The 16083-nt window shown below is 40.6% G+C and overlaps 1 protein-coding gene across 5 annotated transcripts in view; it reads right to left on the reverse strand.

The window, feature by feature from the left end:
- FCHSD2 (FCH and double SH3 domains 2) overlaps positions 1 to 15886 on the reverse strand; it is a 246548-nt gene extending 230662 nt beyond the window's left edge. For 2 of the 5 annotated variants that reach the window (XM_034759167.1, XM_034759165.1), the window contains exons 1-2: positions 15729 to 15886; positions 13015 to 13112 (exon numbers count right to left, since the gene is read on the reverse strand). In XM_034759167.1, coding sequence (XP_034615058.1) covers positions 13015 to 13112; positions 15729 to 15749 — 119 coding nt within the window. In that variant the 5' untranslated portion in view covers positions 15750 to 15886. Of the gene's footprint in view, positions 1 to 13014; positions 13113 to 14163; positions 15097 to 15728 lie in introns of those variants that run through there. The other 3 variants (XM_034759164.1, XM_034759166.1, XM_034759170.1) reach the window with 3 other exon arrangements.
- Between the last annotated feature and the right edge of the window lie 197 nt (positions 15887 to 16083).

The following is a 16083-nucleotide window of genomic DNA, read 5'->3' on the forward strand; positions in this document are numbered from 1 at the left end:
CTTGGTATTATCATTAATACTATGCAAATGACTTTGAAAATTCACACCAATAAGTCCGCCAAGTGGAAGTTTCCAGGGGGAGTGGAGATGGAGAGTGGCAGGTCCAGAAATCAATTAAAATCAGCCTTATTAATGAATGATTTGGAAGTTTTATTTTTTCCAATACCACAAAGATAGAGACTAACAAAAAATAAAAATAAAAACTAAGCCAGTTCAATAAGCTTTGGTAGTAGAACTGTGAGACAAACTATGGTTCACATCAATCATCAAACGTCTCACACTCTGGGATGTCACTGAGCCAATGCTCTCAGACTAATTGGGAGGGGTGCAGACTACACTGCTCTGCATGAAATACACCTTAGTGGTTAGCTGTAAAATAGCATTGTAGCCCAGATCATAATCCACCCCCTTCAACTTCATGCAGCAAAGGTAATTGCTAGGGCTGTCGATTAATCACAGTTAACTCACGCGATTGACTCAAAAAAATTAATCGCGATTAATCGCAGTTTTAGTCACACTGTTAATAGAATGCCAATTCAAATTAATTAAATATTTTGGATGTTTTTCTATATTTGAAAATATATTGATTTCAGTTACAACACAGAATACAAAGTATACAGTACTCACTTTATAGTATTTGTATTACAAATATTTACACTGTAAAAATGATAAAAGAAATAGTATTTTTCTATTCATCTCATACAAGTACCATAGTGCAATCTCTATCGTGAAAGCACAATTTACAAAAATTGATTTTTTTTTGTTTTGTTACGTAACTGCACTCAAAAACAAAACAACGTAAAACTTTAGGGCCTACAAGTCCATTCAGTCCTACTTCTTCAGCCAATCACTAAGAGAAACAAGTTAGTTTACATTTATGGGAAATAATGCTGCCCACTTCTTATTTACAATGTCACCTGAAAGTGAGAACAGCTGTTCACATGTCACTTTTGTAGAGGCATTGCAAGATATTTACGTGCCAGATATGCTAAACATTCGTATGCCCCTTCATGCTTCGGCCACCATTCCAGAGGATATGCTTCCATGCTGAAGACACTCGTTAAAAAAAATAATTTGTGACTGAACTACTTGGGGGAGAATTGTATGTCTCCTGCTCTGTGTTCTACCCACATTCTGCCATATATTTACTGTTATAGCAGTCTCAGACGATGACCCAGCATGTCGTTTTAAGAACACTTTCACTGCACATTTGACAAAACGCAAAGAAGGTACCAATGCGAGATTTCTAAAGATAGTTACAGCACTTGACTCAAGATTTAAGAATCTGAAGTGCCTTCCAAAATCTGATCAGGATGGGATGTGGAGCATGCTTTCAGAAGTCTTAAAAGAGCGACATTCCGATGCACTAACTACAGAACCCGAACCACCAAAAAAGAAAATCAACCTTCTGCTGGTGGCATCTGACTCAGATGATGAAAATGAACATGCATCGGTCCGCACTGCTTTGGATTGTTATCGAGCAGAACCCATCATCAGCATGGACGCATGTCCGCTGGAATGGTGGATGAAGCATGAAGGGACATATGAATCTTCAGCGCATCTGGCATGTAAATATCTTGCGACGCTGGCTGCAACAGTGCCATGCAAATGCTTGTTCTCACTTTCAGATGACACTTTGAACAAGAAGCAGGCAGCATTATCTCCTGAAAATGTAAACAAATTTGTATGTCTGAGCGTTTGGCTAAACAAGAAATAGGACTGAGTGGGCTTGTAGGCTCCAAAAATAAAATAATGTAAGACTTTAAACGCAGTTATTTTTGTACACAATTCTACATTTGTAAGTTCAACTTTCATGATAAAGAGATTGCACTTACAGTACTAGTATGAGGTGAATTGAAAAATACTATTTCTTTTGTTTTTTACAGTGCAAATATTTGTAATCAAAAATAAATATAAAGTGAATACTGTGCACTTTGTATTCTGTGTTGTAATTGAAATCAAAATATTTGAAAATGTGGAAAACATCCAAAAATATTTAAATAAATGGTATTCTATTATTTTTAACAGTGCGATTGCGATTATTTTTTAATCGCTTGACAGCTCTAATATTTATGTATGTATCAGATATTTACAAGCCAGAAAACTAAACCCACCAGCCATAAAAGAGGATTTGAGTGGAGGGTCCATTAGGAATAGCAAAGGCAACACTGACCAGAAATAATTTATTTCAGTGGCTAAATGGGAAAAGCAGGAGCAGTAGAGGCAGTACTGGGGTCATCTGCTGGCTCAAGAAAACAGCCCGACATTGGTTTATACTCAGAAGGTTCTCCTAAAGAAAGACAGAATTTTCCCTCCCATGAAGAAGCCATACATTCTGCAGAATTTGATGTAGGTCCCCTCATTCACCAAGACGAGCTTCCCATTCATCAGCATTGAGTAGGCATGTGGATTTTTCAAGTCCTGACTAGAGACAAGGACAAACGCATTTTCTCTTTTGACTCCAAAGCTGGACTTGAACCCAGGCCAGGAATCCAAATTTTAAAAGAAAGACTAGCATAGCAACACACTGCACCATCAAGTGCCTGCATTAACCTGTATCAACCTAAAATCCACCCACATTTCTTGAAACTCTACTAAATACATACTTGTCCTGTCTACATTGATCATTTAACTATTTGCAGCACCACTTCAGATGCTCCAGCTACCGTCACACATTTTACAGGTAATTTCCTGGTGCAGAAAAGTCTCTCTTCTCTAACCCTGTGGCATAATCTACACTATGGAATTTGTATGAAAAAATTCCCCCTGTTTCTAATGTTGACAGCTCTCCAACTCCAGCAGCCGTTTTCAGCACCATGTCAATTAGACTTGCTCTGAACAGGGTAGACACATTGTTTTTAAACAATTACATTAAGTCTCCCAAGCAACAGCAGGAATTGTTTAGAAAATTTCCTTAGTGTAGACAAAGTGCAAAGAGCTGAGAGCACTGCCAGCTTAGGATCCAAAAAATAGAAAACAAACCAGAATCTCTACCAAAACAGGAAATCAAACCAGCCTTCATTCATTCCCTTAATAAACACGTGTGCAATTCCAGATTGAGCCCATAATAAGGATAGTGAAAAGGAAGGGTGGAGAACACCTTCAACTCCCAATGAAACTAGTGGGAACTGAAGATATTCAGTACTTTGAAAGAGTGCTTGCATCTTACAGGACCAAGTCCTTTAATTGGTGGTGGGAAAAGGAAGTATACTTCTCTGCATTGTATCATTATTTGTACTATGTATCCTAATTCATGTAACTGGCACCGAAACCATATTAAATGCTTCAAAGCAGCTTTCACAAATCAAAATAAACAAATATGCTCACTTGAAGGCACTTCACATTATTATTGTGGATACTGTAATAATGAAGGCTCTGCACAACTGCACTGGATGAAGAACAAAACTCAGTCAGAGCTCCAGGAAACTAGTAACATAATATTTTAGGAAAAAAGGAGAATGTGTCTTACTATAACTCTTATAAAGGTTAAACCCCAAAGAAAATCAATGACTTAAGGAATGGACAATAATTTTTTAAAGAGAAGTAATTTCTAGTCAAGACTGAAAATATAACCAATAGCAAAACATTATCAGTCTTTAGTAGTCTGAGTCATTTTTAGTCATTGCTCAACACAACAGCAGACTAAAAGTGTCTTGCTCACTAACTACTAATAGAAAAATATTGAGCTTTCCTGCAAGCTGTTAGGGAAATAAATGTCATTAACCTAACCCCATTTACACTGTGTACTAGAATTAAATTTAAATAAAGCTTTCTTATAAAAACCAAAGATCACATCCAAATAGAAGAATAAATTTTATTTTTTTCCTCTTATAAACATAACTGTATTTTACTATTGTTTCCACTTCAGATCACACACACAAAAAAATGCACTCCAGAATTAACTAGAACTTTGTCACTAGTCAAAGTTATAATGATACCTACCAGTATTAAAGCAGGGAATCCATTACTGCTTTATACCAGGTTAGAACAAGAATTTTAATAGGACTGTGGCTCATTTCACTGTGCCAAGATTGGCTTGAATGACTACACTGTTGCTATGTTTATATTGAAGCTTTTTTTTTTTTTTTTTTTTTTGCAGGCTGCAAACTTAGATTTCCGTGCCTGGTAGGCAAAATTATTTCAGTGTATTCCAGTCCTCCTTCAAACAGTTCCAGGGCAAACATCACCAGGCTTTAATTCCTTCAAGAATGTATGTTATTAAATGACTGTCTAATTATAGATAACATACCTAGACCACAAATTCTGCAGCACTTTAGGCAGAAGAATATTCAGAAGCAATAACACTGCCTTCTAAGAAAGGTTCTGGGGGATGTGTGTTTTGATGTTAGAACACCAAATAAACGATGCTCTGCATCTACTGAATGATTTTAAGTAGGCACGGCTTGAAAAATATCAACACATACTCATCACTAGTGAAAAGGAATTTCTCTTGTGAGGAAAGAAATGCCATCAACAGCTAAAGAATCTAAGCTTCCAGATTAAGAAAGATAAATCTTCTCACCTCATAGTGAGCTACAAGCAAAATGAAGCAAAACTGTTTTCCCAAGTCTGCAGTCAGAGAGCTCCAGTTCTCTGCTGTTGCTCACTTCCCCAAGCAACAAGATAGTGAAAACTGATACTATTTGGAACCTATGGGCACAGTGAAACTAACATAAATCTTGTCAATTTCACTCTGCTGCTGCTTGGAAAAAGCTATGAGGAGCAGAGGCAAGCAACAAAGCTATTTACCAGAGAGGACAACCCTGGAGATGGAGTAAAGTAGTGGAGATACAGCCTCCCTGCTGCAGCACTCAGGAATTTTGAGGAGCAGCAGAGTAGCAAAGACAACCCCTCCTCCTTGCCAGGAGGCTCTGGGCAGTAGTGTGCGTGTGTACAGAGGTAAAGAACTGCTTCTCGTCTCCAGGAGTCATTCCAGGAATGTATCAACTCCTAAAAGCCAGAGACTAAAGCAAAAGATGGAGCCTCAAATAGGATTCAGGAACATCATCCTAGCGGGAATCCCAGCACCATCCATCTTCCCAACAACTGGGGACTGGTAAACATTGGACTAGTTACCATCATGTCACCTCTGAATAGTGGGCCCCACAGCACTTGCCTCTGTTTAGAAGGTTTAGCCCTCTTGCAGCTTTTTCAAGACCTATGTTTTTCTCAGATTCTGTTTTGCAACACAGTATGTTATACGACTGGATTTTCCTAACAGAATATTTTAGATGATCTGAGTTGTAACTACTGTATTAGATACTCTATGTTTAAAATATACATGAAGCTGCAATTAGTACTTTGTTTCTACTTCAGTAGCTTTAACCCTCAGCCCCAGTTGCCAAAAACCTTATCACACAGCTACCAACAATCCGAGAGATTACAGAAGTGTAGCTGAGTTCCCTGGAGAGTGTGAAGTGTATTCACAGTAAAAGGTTATACGCAACTTCATTAAGCAGAACACAATTCAATACATAAAATGCCATGTTAATATCAGTGGCAACCAGACATCTACAGATATAACTATGCATTCATAAATGCAAATTCATCTTCTTGAGATCTGTAATGTTCAGTCATACTTAGTCCTGTCACTACAGGGCAGCATCACTACCGTATGACTGCAGCTACTCCCTTTCCTTGTACCCAGCCCCCAGCCAGAAAACCCCCAAACAATTCCTTCTCTAGAACTAGAATGACATATGCTGTCATCACATTGTTCATTCTGCTATTTGCTATATCTCTTCCCCCCCAGCCTGTATCTGTCTTATCTATTTAGATTGTAAGCTCTTTGGCGCAGGGACTGTCTGCTCCATTTGTACAGTGTCTGGCACAATGGAACCCCATTTCTGGTTGGTCTTTAGGCACTAGCATAATAAACATGATTAAACTGATAAGAACAGATAGTAGACCTGGGAGATAACTGTTCCACTCTATTCAGCACTGGTAAGGCCTCAGGTGGGGTACTGTGTCCAGTTCTGGGCACCACACTTGAGGAAACATTCGATAAACCAGAGGGAGCCCAGGAGAGCAACAAAAATGGTAAAAGGTTTAGAAAACCTAACTTATGCGGAAAGGTTAAAAAAACTGGGCATGTTTAATATTAGAAAAGAAGACTGAAGGGGAACCTGATAACAGTCTTCAAATATGTTAAGGACTGTTATAAAGAAGACAGAGATCTATTTTTCTCCATGTCCATAGAAGGTAGGACAAAAAGTAATTTGCTTAATCTGCAGCAAGGGAGATTTAGGTTACATATTAGGAAAAAACTAACTATAAGAATAGTTCAGGGGTAGGCAACCTATGGCACGCATGCCAAAAGCGGCACACGAGCTGATTTTCAGTGACACTCACACTGCCCAGGTCCCGGACACCGGTCCGGGGGATTCTGCATTTTAATTAATTTTAAATGAAGCTTCTTAAACATTTTAAAAGCCTTATTTACTTTCCATACAACAATAGTTTAGTTATATATTATAGACTTATAGAAAGAGACCTTCTAAAAACGTTAAAATATATTACCGGCACGCGAAACCTTAAATTAGAGTGAATAAATGAAGACTCGGCACACCACTTCTGAAAGGTTGCCGACCCCTGGAATAGTTAACTACTGGAATAGACTTCCAAAGGAGATTGTGGAATTCCTGTCATTGCAGGTTTGTAAGAACGGGTTAGACAAATACCTGTCAGAGATGGTCTAGGTGTATTTGGTCCTGCCTCAATGTAAGAAGCTGGACTAGGTGACCTCTCAAGGTCCCTTCCAGCCTGACATTTCTACGCTTCTATGCAATACACAAGTGCATTTAGCGCCCTGTGGTTTTGGTGAATCCTATATCCCCAGTGGCAATTGACAAGTTATTCTAGGAAATAATTTATAATATAGCCTTACTATTTATTTAGAACAGATTCTAGCGGCAGGGGCTACAGCTGCTTTCTCCATGTACAGACAGGCTGGAGGGCCTGAGTGTAGGGGGTGCTAGCCATTGTATCACTTGGCTCTAGATTGAGGAAATATAGTCAAGCCTAAAGTTGGATAAACCAAAGTCACCTGACTTCATAGGCAACTGCATTTTTAAAAGGATAATCTGGGATTGTTGCCCATACCCCACAAGAAAGTTTTTAAAATGTTAATTCTGGGGAGGGGGGAAAACAGAAGCCAGGGAATATAAACTTGCAAGGAATTAAGGACAAATAGAATTCTCTGGAAGACATTCATCTTTAATATATTAACTCTGCCCCTAAGGGATAGAGGAAGAGCCTGCCAGCTATGTAAATCCAAAGCCATCTGTGTGAGAAAACTATTTAAATTAATTTTTACTTTTTTATATATACTTCTAGGAAAGAGGACTCCCAACTACCCGATTTACACTTACTGCCAGCAAAAGGTATTATCTCAGAGGGTGACATTACGCACCCTTCAAGAGATACTGAGAGCCTCTGACCTGTGCAAATTAATTTTGTATGCCGAGATCTTCCCAAAGAATTCAATAGTTCAAAATATATTGTGGATGGCCTGAAGGGGGCTGATGATATATAAAATTATATAAACATATTTTCATTTCTTAGGATACTATTTTTAGACCCTGGCTCCATGGTATACTCTAATTTGTACGGTGGTAGCTCTAAGGAAAAATCAAACAGATGGTGTGGACAAGGGAAAGCCCTGTCTATAACCATGGTAAAGATTGAAAAAGTGGAGCTTTAGTTATTGGGTACAACGTGGGAGCTAGGACTGCAGTACAAAAGTCTAATCCAAGACACGAAAAATGAACAAAAACTGAATTTTTTTGTAGAATGAGAAACAAATTACCTCCAATTAACTCTGATGAAGGTTTTTTCTGCATTCAGTGACAAAATAGCCAATGGTTTCAAGGGGTTTTGGTAGTAGGACGGCACACTGATAAACCAATGAGTGTTGTCTGACCCATGTCTCTTTTGTATGAAACCCACCTGGTCCAGATGTATTGTGCTCATTATTTTTTCTAATCGCCCAGCTAGGATTTTAGACAATACTTTAATATCAAAGTTGATTAAGGATATTGGTTGATAGCTAGCACATTCTGGGGCATCTGTCAGGCTTAAGCATGACTGAGATTAGAGCTTCATTCACTAATGAGTGCAGAGTGCCTCCATCAAAAGCCTCAGTAAATACCTCAACCAATGTGGGAGCCAGGGTGCGTTTGAACTAGACATAAAATTCAGCTGGAAAGCCATACTGCAGCTGCCTATGGTCTGATCCAATTTCATGTCACCTAGGGCAGCCATAATTTTCACAGGTATGTAATGGGGAAGCAATTCCTTTTATGTCCCCAGAAATACATGTAAGCAAATTAGCCACAAGTACTCATGGGGGGAAATAACCCAAAATGCATCTTATGTCATGCCCACTGAGACCCAGGGGTATGGCTAGGGTGAGAGTCCAGGATGAAGGGTATCTAGGAGATTGTCTTTTCTTATAGGACAGGTAGGCTAAGATGTGAGACAGCAATGCTCTCAAGTCAAAGTGGGAGAAAAAAAATCAGGTTGGGGGGCAGCTCAAACGAACATATCCTCTTTGCCCCATGTTGAATGCAAAAGAAATGAATATTCCCCAACCCTCTACATTACAAAAGTGGGGGGGAGGGGGAGAGAGAAGGGTGAACATCTTGAGCACATTTTAAAAAGATTTCTGGGCTAAAATACACATATCTTTGCATCAAAGGTTAGGATCATACTAGACAGATACTACTTGGGGATCTGCTGGGGAAAAATCGGAGCAATTTGAGTCTGATGGTTCCTCCTTGCTCTACATACAGGCAAGACGGCACATATAGGGATGCAGAGTTGAGGTGGGTGTTTCTCCCTTTACCGCTGGTAACAACTGCTGAATAGCAAAGGTAAATCCCAAGGCAACATATGGTTAATATGTTTTATTATACGGAGGCAATGCAGTTTGCTGCTTCTCCCAGTTTGGAGAAGCTAACGAGCTGGCCACGACCTTAAAAATAACCGGAAAGGCTATAAAATTAGATCAGGCCTTTCTCCTTCACCAGCTTCCTTGCCATAGTGAACAGGGCTCTTTTTTTAACTACGTCCCAGCTGCAGTGGGAAAAAAAAATCTTTATTTTATGCCCATTCCAACTCCCTTTCCTTTTTCTCAGGCTCTTTTAAAGATGGATTCTTTCACACTGTATTTTAGGAATGTTAATATAAATGCCCAGGGTTTGGTGGCTAGGAAGCAGTGGGCGCTCGCTCTGTCCTACTCTCTATCAGGATGTAAGGAAGGATCCCAACTAAGATTTTAGACAAAAATTCTACTAGACTTCCCTCTTCTTCCCCATCCTCAGGGAACACAACCACTCTCAAATTATTTCTTCTGGCCCAGGTCTCCAAATCATTCACTCTATCTTGTAGATTTTGGATCAGACTTTGTTGCTTGTCTATTAGAGAGACAAGGTGGGCTTTTAGTGGACCAACTTCCGTTGGTGAAAGAGAAGCTTCTGAGCTGCACAGAGCTCTTCTACAGATCTGGGAAAGGTAGTCATAGTGTCAGCTGAATACAAAGTGTAACAGATTGTTTAGCATAAGTAGTTAACACACATTGCAAGAGCCCATTCAAGGTGCTGATCTACAGTGATCCTAATAGAGCCCTCCCTAATCCTGGAGGATAGCCCCTGCAAACTGACCTATTGTGCTGCAGCTGTGGCTTTAATTTCAGAAATATCCTCTGATATTTTTCTAAGCAGGATCTGTTCTTCTGATACCTGCTTTAGCATTTTATAGATCTAAGACAGGCCTATCAAGTCCTCCTCTGAGAATGGTGCCATACTGCACTGTACAGGGCTGTCAGAGAGCTTCTGCTTCTTTGTGATTTGTGGGGAGTCCCAGGAGGAAGGGGGGTTCAAAATGAGATCCATCTGCTACTAAAATGTTAAAGGCAGGATGAACCACTCAGAGACAAAAACTGTGCTGTAGTTTAGCAGATGTTAGCAGATTTTAGGGGGGCTGAGCAGCAGTTCGAGGTTTAGGCAGCCATCTTCCCCTGTGGGGTCCGCCCAGTCCATACACATTTGTTTTGAAATGTTTTAAAATCTTTTAGACAGGAACTTGCATTTAACATTTGAAACTGTTGTGGAGGAAAACCCCTTGACCTCACATCCTTTGCCCACCATTTCACGTTGCCTCTGCCTCCCAATTTCTATCTGACTAACTACAGGACTGTTTGTATACCTTTAATAAGCTTAGAAGGATTAGGCTGTATTGGTGTCAATTTCACCATACACATATATACACAAAAACCAAGGAAAAAATATTTCCATCCATAACAACTGAAATTTACAGATAGGCAAAGAAAAAAAAACGCTGCTTTAGAACTTGGGAGTTTAAAAATACTTTTGTATATTTTGAAATGAGATGTTGACAATTTGTGGTTTAATCATTATAAAGCTTTAACTTTTTGAATCTTAATGTCTACGGTCATTAAATAGTCTGACTCTGCCCCATAATTTCCTGCAATTGTGAAATTGTAAATCAAATTATTTTAAATGATTTAAAATAAACACTGATGATATCTGTCCAAATTATGTAAAAAATGTATTCTCCAAGCCTAGCCATAACAAAAGATTTGAATAGTTTGCACTTGCTATTGAAGTTCTGTAGTTTCAATTACTATTTTTAATGACATCTCCAAATGAGAAATTACAAATACATGGCACAAGCTGCAGAAGAGGCATTGTCCCTATAAAAGCACACTCAGCTGCCTTATATTTGAAAAGTGACACAAAGACATTTAATGGTACAAGAATTACTTCTACTCTTGGAAAACTGGTAATTTTAATGCTCAAGAAACACAAAACCAGAATAGAGGATGTTGCTGCAAATGAATGTTCTGAGGAAGAGGTCAAAAATAAGGAGAAAGGGAAAGGTGGCTAAATTTAAGGAGGGCCCGAAGCACACAATAAGAGTCAGCAACAAATTTTACACCTTGACTTGCCAGAGCTCAAGTGCCAGCTCCCAACCCTGACATTTGATAGAAGGAGTGTGACAAATTCATGAAGGACATACACTGATAACCTTCACAAAAGCTAGGCATCAGTCACTGTGCGTTATTCACCATGCTTAAATTCATCTCAAACATACACCGTCCCTGCTATTCTAATACCAGCTCTTCTTCTGCAAAGACTGCAAAAGCTGTGTGGTGGTAATGTCACTCAGCCAAATGCCATTAAGAGATTATGCTGAATCAAATGCATAAAGTTTTTTACCATCAAATCTGATCAAAAATTGAACCCAGACCTCAATAAGTGACAGGACCGAGTACTAACTTGCTGTTTAAAAAACTGTGGTGTTTGTTTGTTTTCACACATGTATTCCAGTAAGACACTGTACTGTCAACTGAGACTCCCAACACAGAGTCCACACTTTCATACTACAGGAAAGCCACCTATTTAAGACTTACATAGACAGAAAATTAGTCAAGTCACAGAAAGGCAGGTGTACCCTCTATAGGAGCTTCCTTCCTATTCTCGCACGCAAACCACAAGAGTAAAGAATGGAAAAAATAGCTTTAAAATATTTTTCTTTTTAATACTATTGTACTTAAGTGGTAAAGAGCGTTCTTTTGAAAAACAGTTATTTACAGACAAAATGTATAATACATAGCAAATGCTTGCAACAAGACTGATGGAAAGGTTCTAGTATGTCTACTCAGTGACCAGACTCTTAATTCAGTTTCTTAATTTGTAACACTAACTTTTTAAAAATTATATTGCTTCAAGAAAACATTTTAATCCAAACTTTCACCTGCTCTCTTGTAACTTTTATGTAGCCAGAGACAATAAGATTTTTATGCCATGTTTCAGCAGAAAACAAGTATAAATGCCTAAACTATAAACCCCTAAAAATAAGGGTCTAGAAAGGAAATGCTGACAGAACCAGAACTAAACAGCACTTTCAGGTGCAGATATAATAAAATGAAGTTCCTATCTAAGGAAAAAAGTTCCCACATACCAAGCTGCTACTCATTAACCTGTATTTACTTTGCAAATAATGTATAGCTACTACTTGTAAGATAACAGATGTGGTGATCTTTCCCATACAGAAGCTTGTTTCACTACCCATGAAAGAGAGCAGGGTTCAGACAAAGATGGAAAGTGCATGCATTTCTGGATATGACAAGTTTTATTGACATGGGATGTAAGGAGACAGAGACTGAAACTGTAAGAACTTCACTGTATTCTAATCTCTTGTGAAGTTAAATCTTTGAGCTGGCACGTCACTTGCTCTCTACTGATAAGTAATCTTACTAGATTTTCACTCACTGAGTGAAGCACAAGGTGCCAAAAAGAAGGAAAGCAATAGGTGTATTGATGATATTTGAATATTGCACAGCATGCCCATTGTAGAAATTGACAGTTTCTAAACAGGGTTAGTGGTTCATTCTCCACATAATTCCAGGTGCCCATTAGTCCTACATTGATCATAACATACATAAATGTTAAAGACATTCACATTATTTAAAGACAAATAATGAAACTACCATATGAAACATGTAGAACTTTTCTATTGATCTCAATGTGCAAGGTTATGTAACAAAAGTGCTTTATAAGTACTAGTGCAAATACTTTTACTCATGTTTTCTGCACAAAAAATTCAATTCATGTAGTGAATGCTCTTTAAAACTTCCTATAGCTAACTATAAATCATCGGTAATTTCATAAAAGTATTTTTTTAAATGTTTTTAACACTACAGACATCACTTGAACTGTGAGTCTATCCCAAAGAAAAATAGTGCTGAACAGACCAATACTTTCTGGATTTGTTCATGACACATTTGTACACTTGCTCCATTGAAGAGAAGAAAAAACTATTTGCATTGTGTTAGTCCCAGTTATAATTTCCAGCTGTGTCAAAACTTTAACAGCCTAAAAGCAGGAAATCCAAGAGGAAATTCCATCGTCAGTTCCCGGAGTTTTGTAACCCAATGTTCTTCCAAAAGGAGATCTTACAGGAATTTGGTAGCATTTGCTGTAACCTTACCTCATATCTTCAAGTAGATCACATTCTCCCTGATGCTTGGCCTGAAGTTTTGTCATCTGCTCAATTTGAATATTTTTTAGCTCTTGTGTAACTTTTACCTACAAAAAAGACAGATCAGATATTTTAAGTAGGGTCTAGCTGACATTTCAGTGGGAAAAAATATTTGATTTCCTTCATCTAACTTTATGTTCTGTCCATCAGAATATGCAAATTAAACATTTTCAGTATGTGTAAACCTGTTTTGCTTGGCTAACATAACCCAATGCATCTACTTAACCAAAGACTGATTTTACCATATATTGTTTGGATTTAACCCTGGAGTGTCTGCATTTCATACATCAGAGCTGTGCTCTGTTTGTTAACAACAAATATGCATGTTTTCTTCTTCCAAACCTCTGAGGATAAACCTGTCCACAATAAAAGAGGTTCAGCTTGAAACAAATAAGGGAGTTGGGGGAAAGAAATAATCTGCCGCTGATTTAACACTTAATAAAAACAGTTTACACATTCATGAAACGTGTACTGATTAAACACTCCTACAATGGTTTCATGAACATGCCTTTAAACGCAGTCATGTGGTTGCCAGCACATCAGATCAAAAGTCACCTTCCTTAACAGTATGACTTCAGAAAGGTTGTGCCTTTTTTTATCATCAGCATAAAATATACCTTCTGCATATTTTGAACCTTATGGAATTAAGATTTCAATAGCCTGGGAACCAGAGTGATAGTTAGCAGCATGGCAGGGGGTGGAGGAGGGATTGTTGTGATAAACATTAACCCCAGAAAAGGACTGACTTGGCCACAGAAACATGGGATTTTTAAAACAAGAGATCTTGGCATTTAACACGTTCATTGATCAAGATGCATCTATGTAGCAGCCTTAAACAGAAACAGTATCCATGCATCTAAAAATGTGATGCATGCATGAAAGAAAATAACAGTTTCTGCTATGGGGGGAGGGGAAGAGAGAAAGACAGGGAGGAGGTGAAGGAAAGGATCTGCCATAAACCTCCCCTTTCTCTCACAGCAAAACAATCCTCCAGATCTCATCTGCTAGCAACAGCTCCCCCCAAACCTCAACACCCAAAATAATCCCCCAGCAACAAGAACCCCCAATCCCAGCACTGCAGCAAGACAAGTTTCTCACCTCAGCTCCTTTCAAGATACAGCAAAACATACAAACCCTATGCTCTGATTAAGTAGAAAAGGGGTTTAGGTTTTTTAAAACAATACAAATGTTGAACCCTACATAGTAAAAATAAAATTCCATGTGAAAAATACAAGAGGCAAAGCACACATGCAATATAAATGAAATGCCAAATGCAAACTAAAATCCCATGAAACATAAATAAGAATCCTTCAAAGGAAGCAGTCTATCCTCACAACAGAGGCAGAGACATTAGGAGGAGACCAAGCAGTCCCCTGCAGCTGGATTCCCCGAGCAGCCAGGGAGCCCAGAGAATGACATGAGATGAACAAACAACAGTCTTTTGTTTACACAACACAGGCACCCCCTCCCAATAACCCTCACCCATAGGCAACTCCCTCCACACAGGCACCCACAAACCATTCCCTACAACACAATTAACTCTCTCTATCCCACTCCATATACTAATCCCCAAAATTTCTTCTACTCACAGAATAAACCTCTCAACCTCAATCTATATAACTCTAACCCTCCACACCAACACAATCATCATCGTCCCATTGTAAACTATTCCAACCCCAATCTCCAACATCAACCCAAACAACCCCCACTCCATACAACCATCAAAACATAACTCCCCCACTCCAACAACCCTCATCTACACAATCCGACCATACTCTATCACCTCAGTACCTCAATAGAGACCATTTCCTAACCTTAGCCCCTTCTTCACCCCAGTACAGACAATCCCAAATCCCCCATACCCCAACATGCAGCCACACAACCAGCAAGGCGAATAAGCTCTCAATCCTATTTGATACACCTCCACCCCAATACAAACCAAGCCCTACCCTAACCCTCCAATACAGATAAACACATATCCTCACACACCCCAACCTCTAAACACAAACCCCCAACTCCTCACTCCCAATACATCCAGGCACCCACCCCAATACAGCCTGTGGCACTGCCACACCAAACCCCCACATCCCAATACACCAACCCGTACACACCTTATGGCCCTATCCCAATACAGCCAGTACCACCCCACCGCCCAATACACCCAGCGCCCCACCTGCTCACAGCCCACCCAGCCCCAATACAGCCAATGCCACCAGTACTGCCAGTGCCACCCCAGACCCATATACCCTGATCCCCAATACACCCAACCCCCCCGTACAGCCAGTCACCTCCGTGCCACCCCACACCCACTATACCCTGATCCCCAATACACCCAGCTCCAACCCCCCAGTGCAGCCAGCACCATTGTCCCTGAACCCCAGTGCCACCCCACACCCACTATACCAAATCCCCAGAACACCCAGCCCCAACCCTCAGTACAGCCAGTCACCCCAGTGCCACCCCACACCCACTATACCCTGATCCCCAGTACAGCCAGTGTCGCAGTGCCACCCCACACCACTATACCCTGATCCCCAATACACCCAACCCCCCAGTACAGCCAGTCACCCCAGTGCCACCCCACACCACTATACCCAGATCCCCAGTACAGCCAGTGCCCTGGTCCCTGAATCCCAGTGCCACCCCCGCCCAGCGACTCCCACCTTCCTCGGCGGGGGCTGCATGGCGCTGCCGTCGCTCTCCGCATCAATCCCCGCTCAGCAGCGGGACGCGGCCCCCGCGGCGGAGGGAGGAGCCGGCGCCGGGATGCGGGGGGGGGGGGCGGGGGGAGCGCAGCGCGCGGCTCCCGGCGGGGGGAGGAGGGGTCGGCTCCCTCACGCGGACTCCATGGCCCGGCGGCGGCGAGGCACCGAGCGGCTCTGGGAGGAGGAGGAGGAGGAGGCGGCGAGCGGCGAGTCCCGGCCCGGGGGAGGGAGAGCGGGGAAGGCGGGGACGTCGGCCACTCAGCCAGCCCCAGGGAGGGTGGGAAGGCGGCTCCGCAGCGCCCCGACGCGGCCG

This window comes from Trachemys scripta, chromosome 1, assembly GCF_013100865.1.
Source record: "Trachemys scripta elegans isolate TJP31775 chromosome 1, CAS_Tse_1.0, whole genome shotgun sequence".
Taxonomy (NCBI): domain Eukaryota; kingdom Metazoa; phylum Chordata; order Testudines; family Emydidae; genus Trachemys; species Trachemys scripta.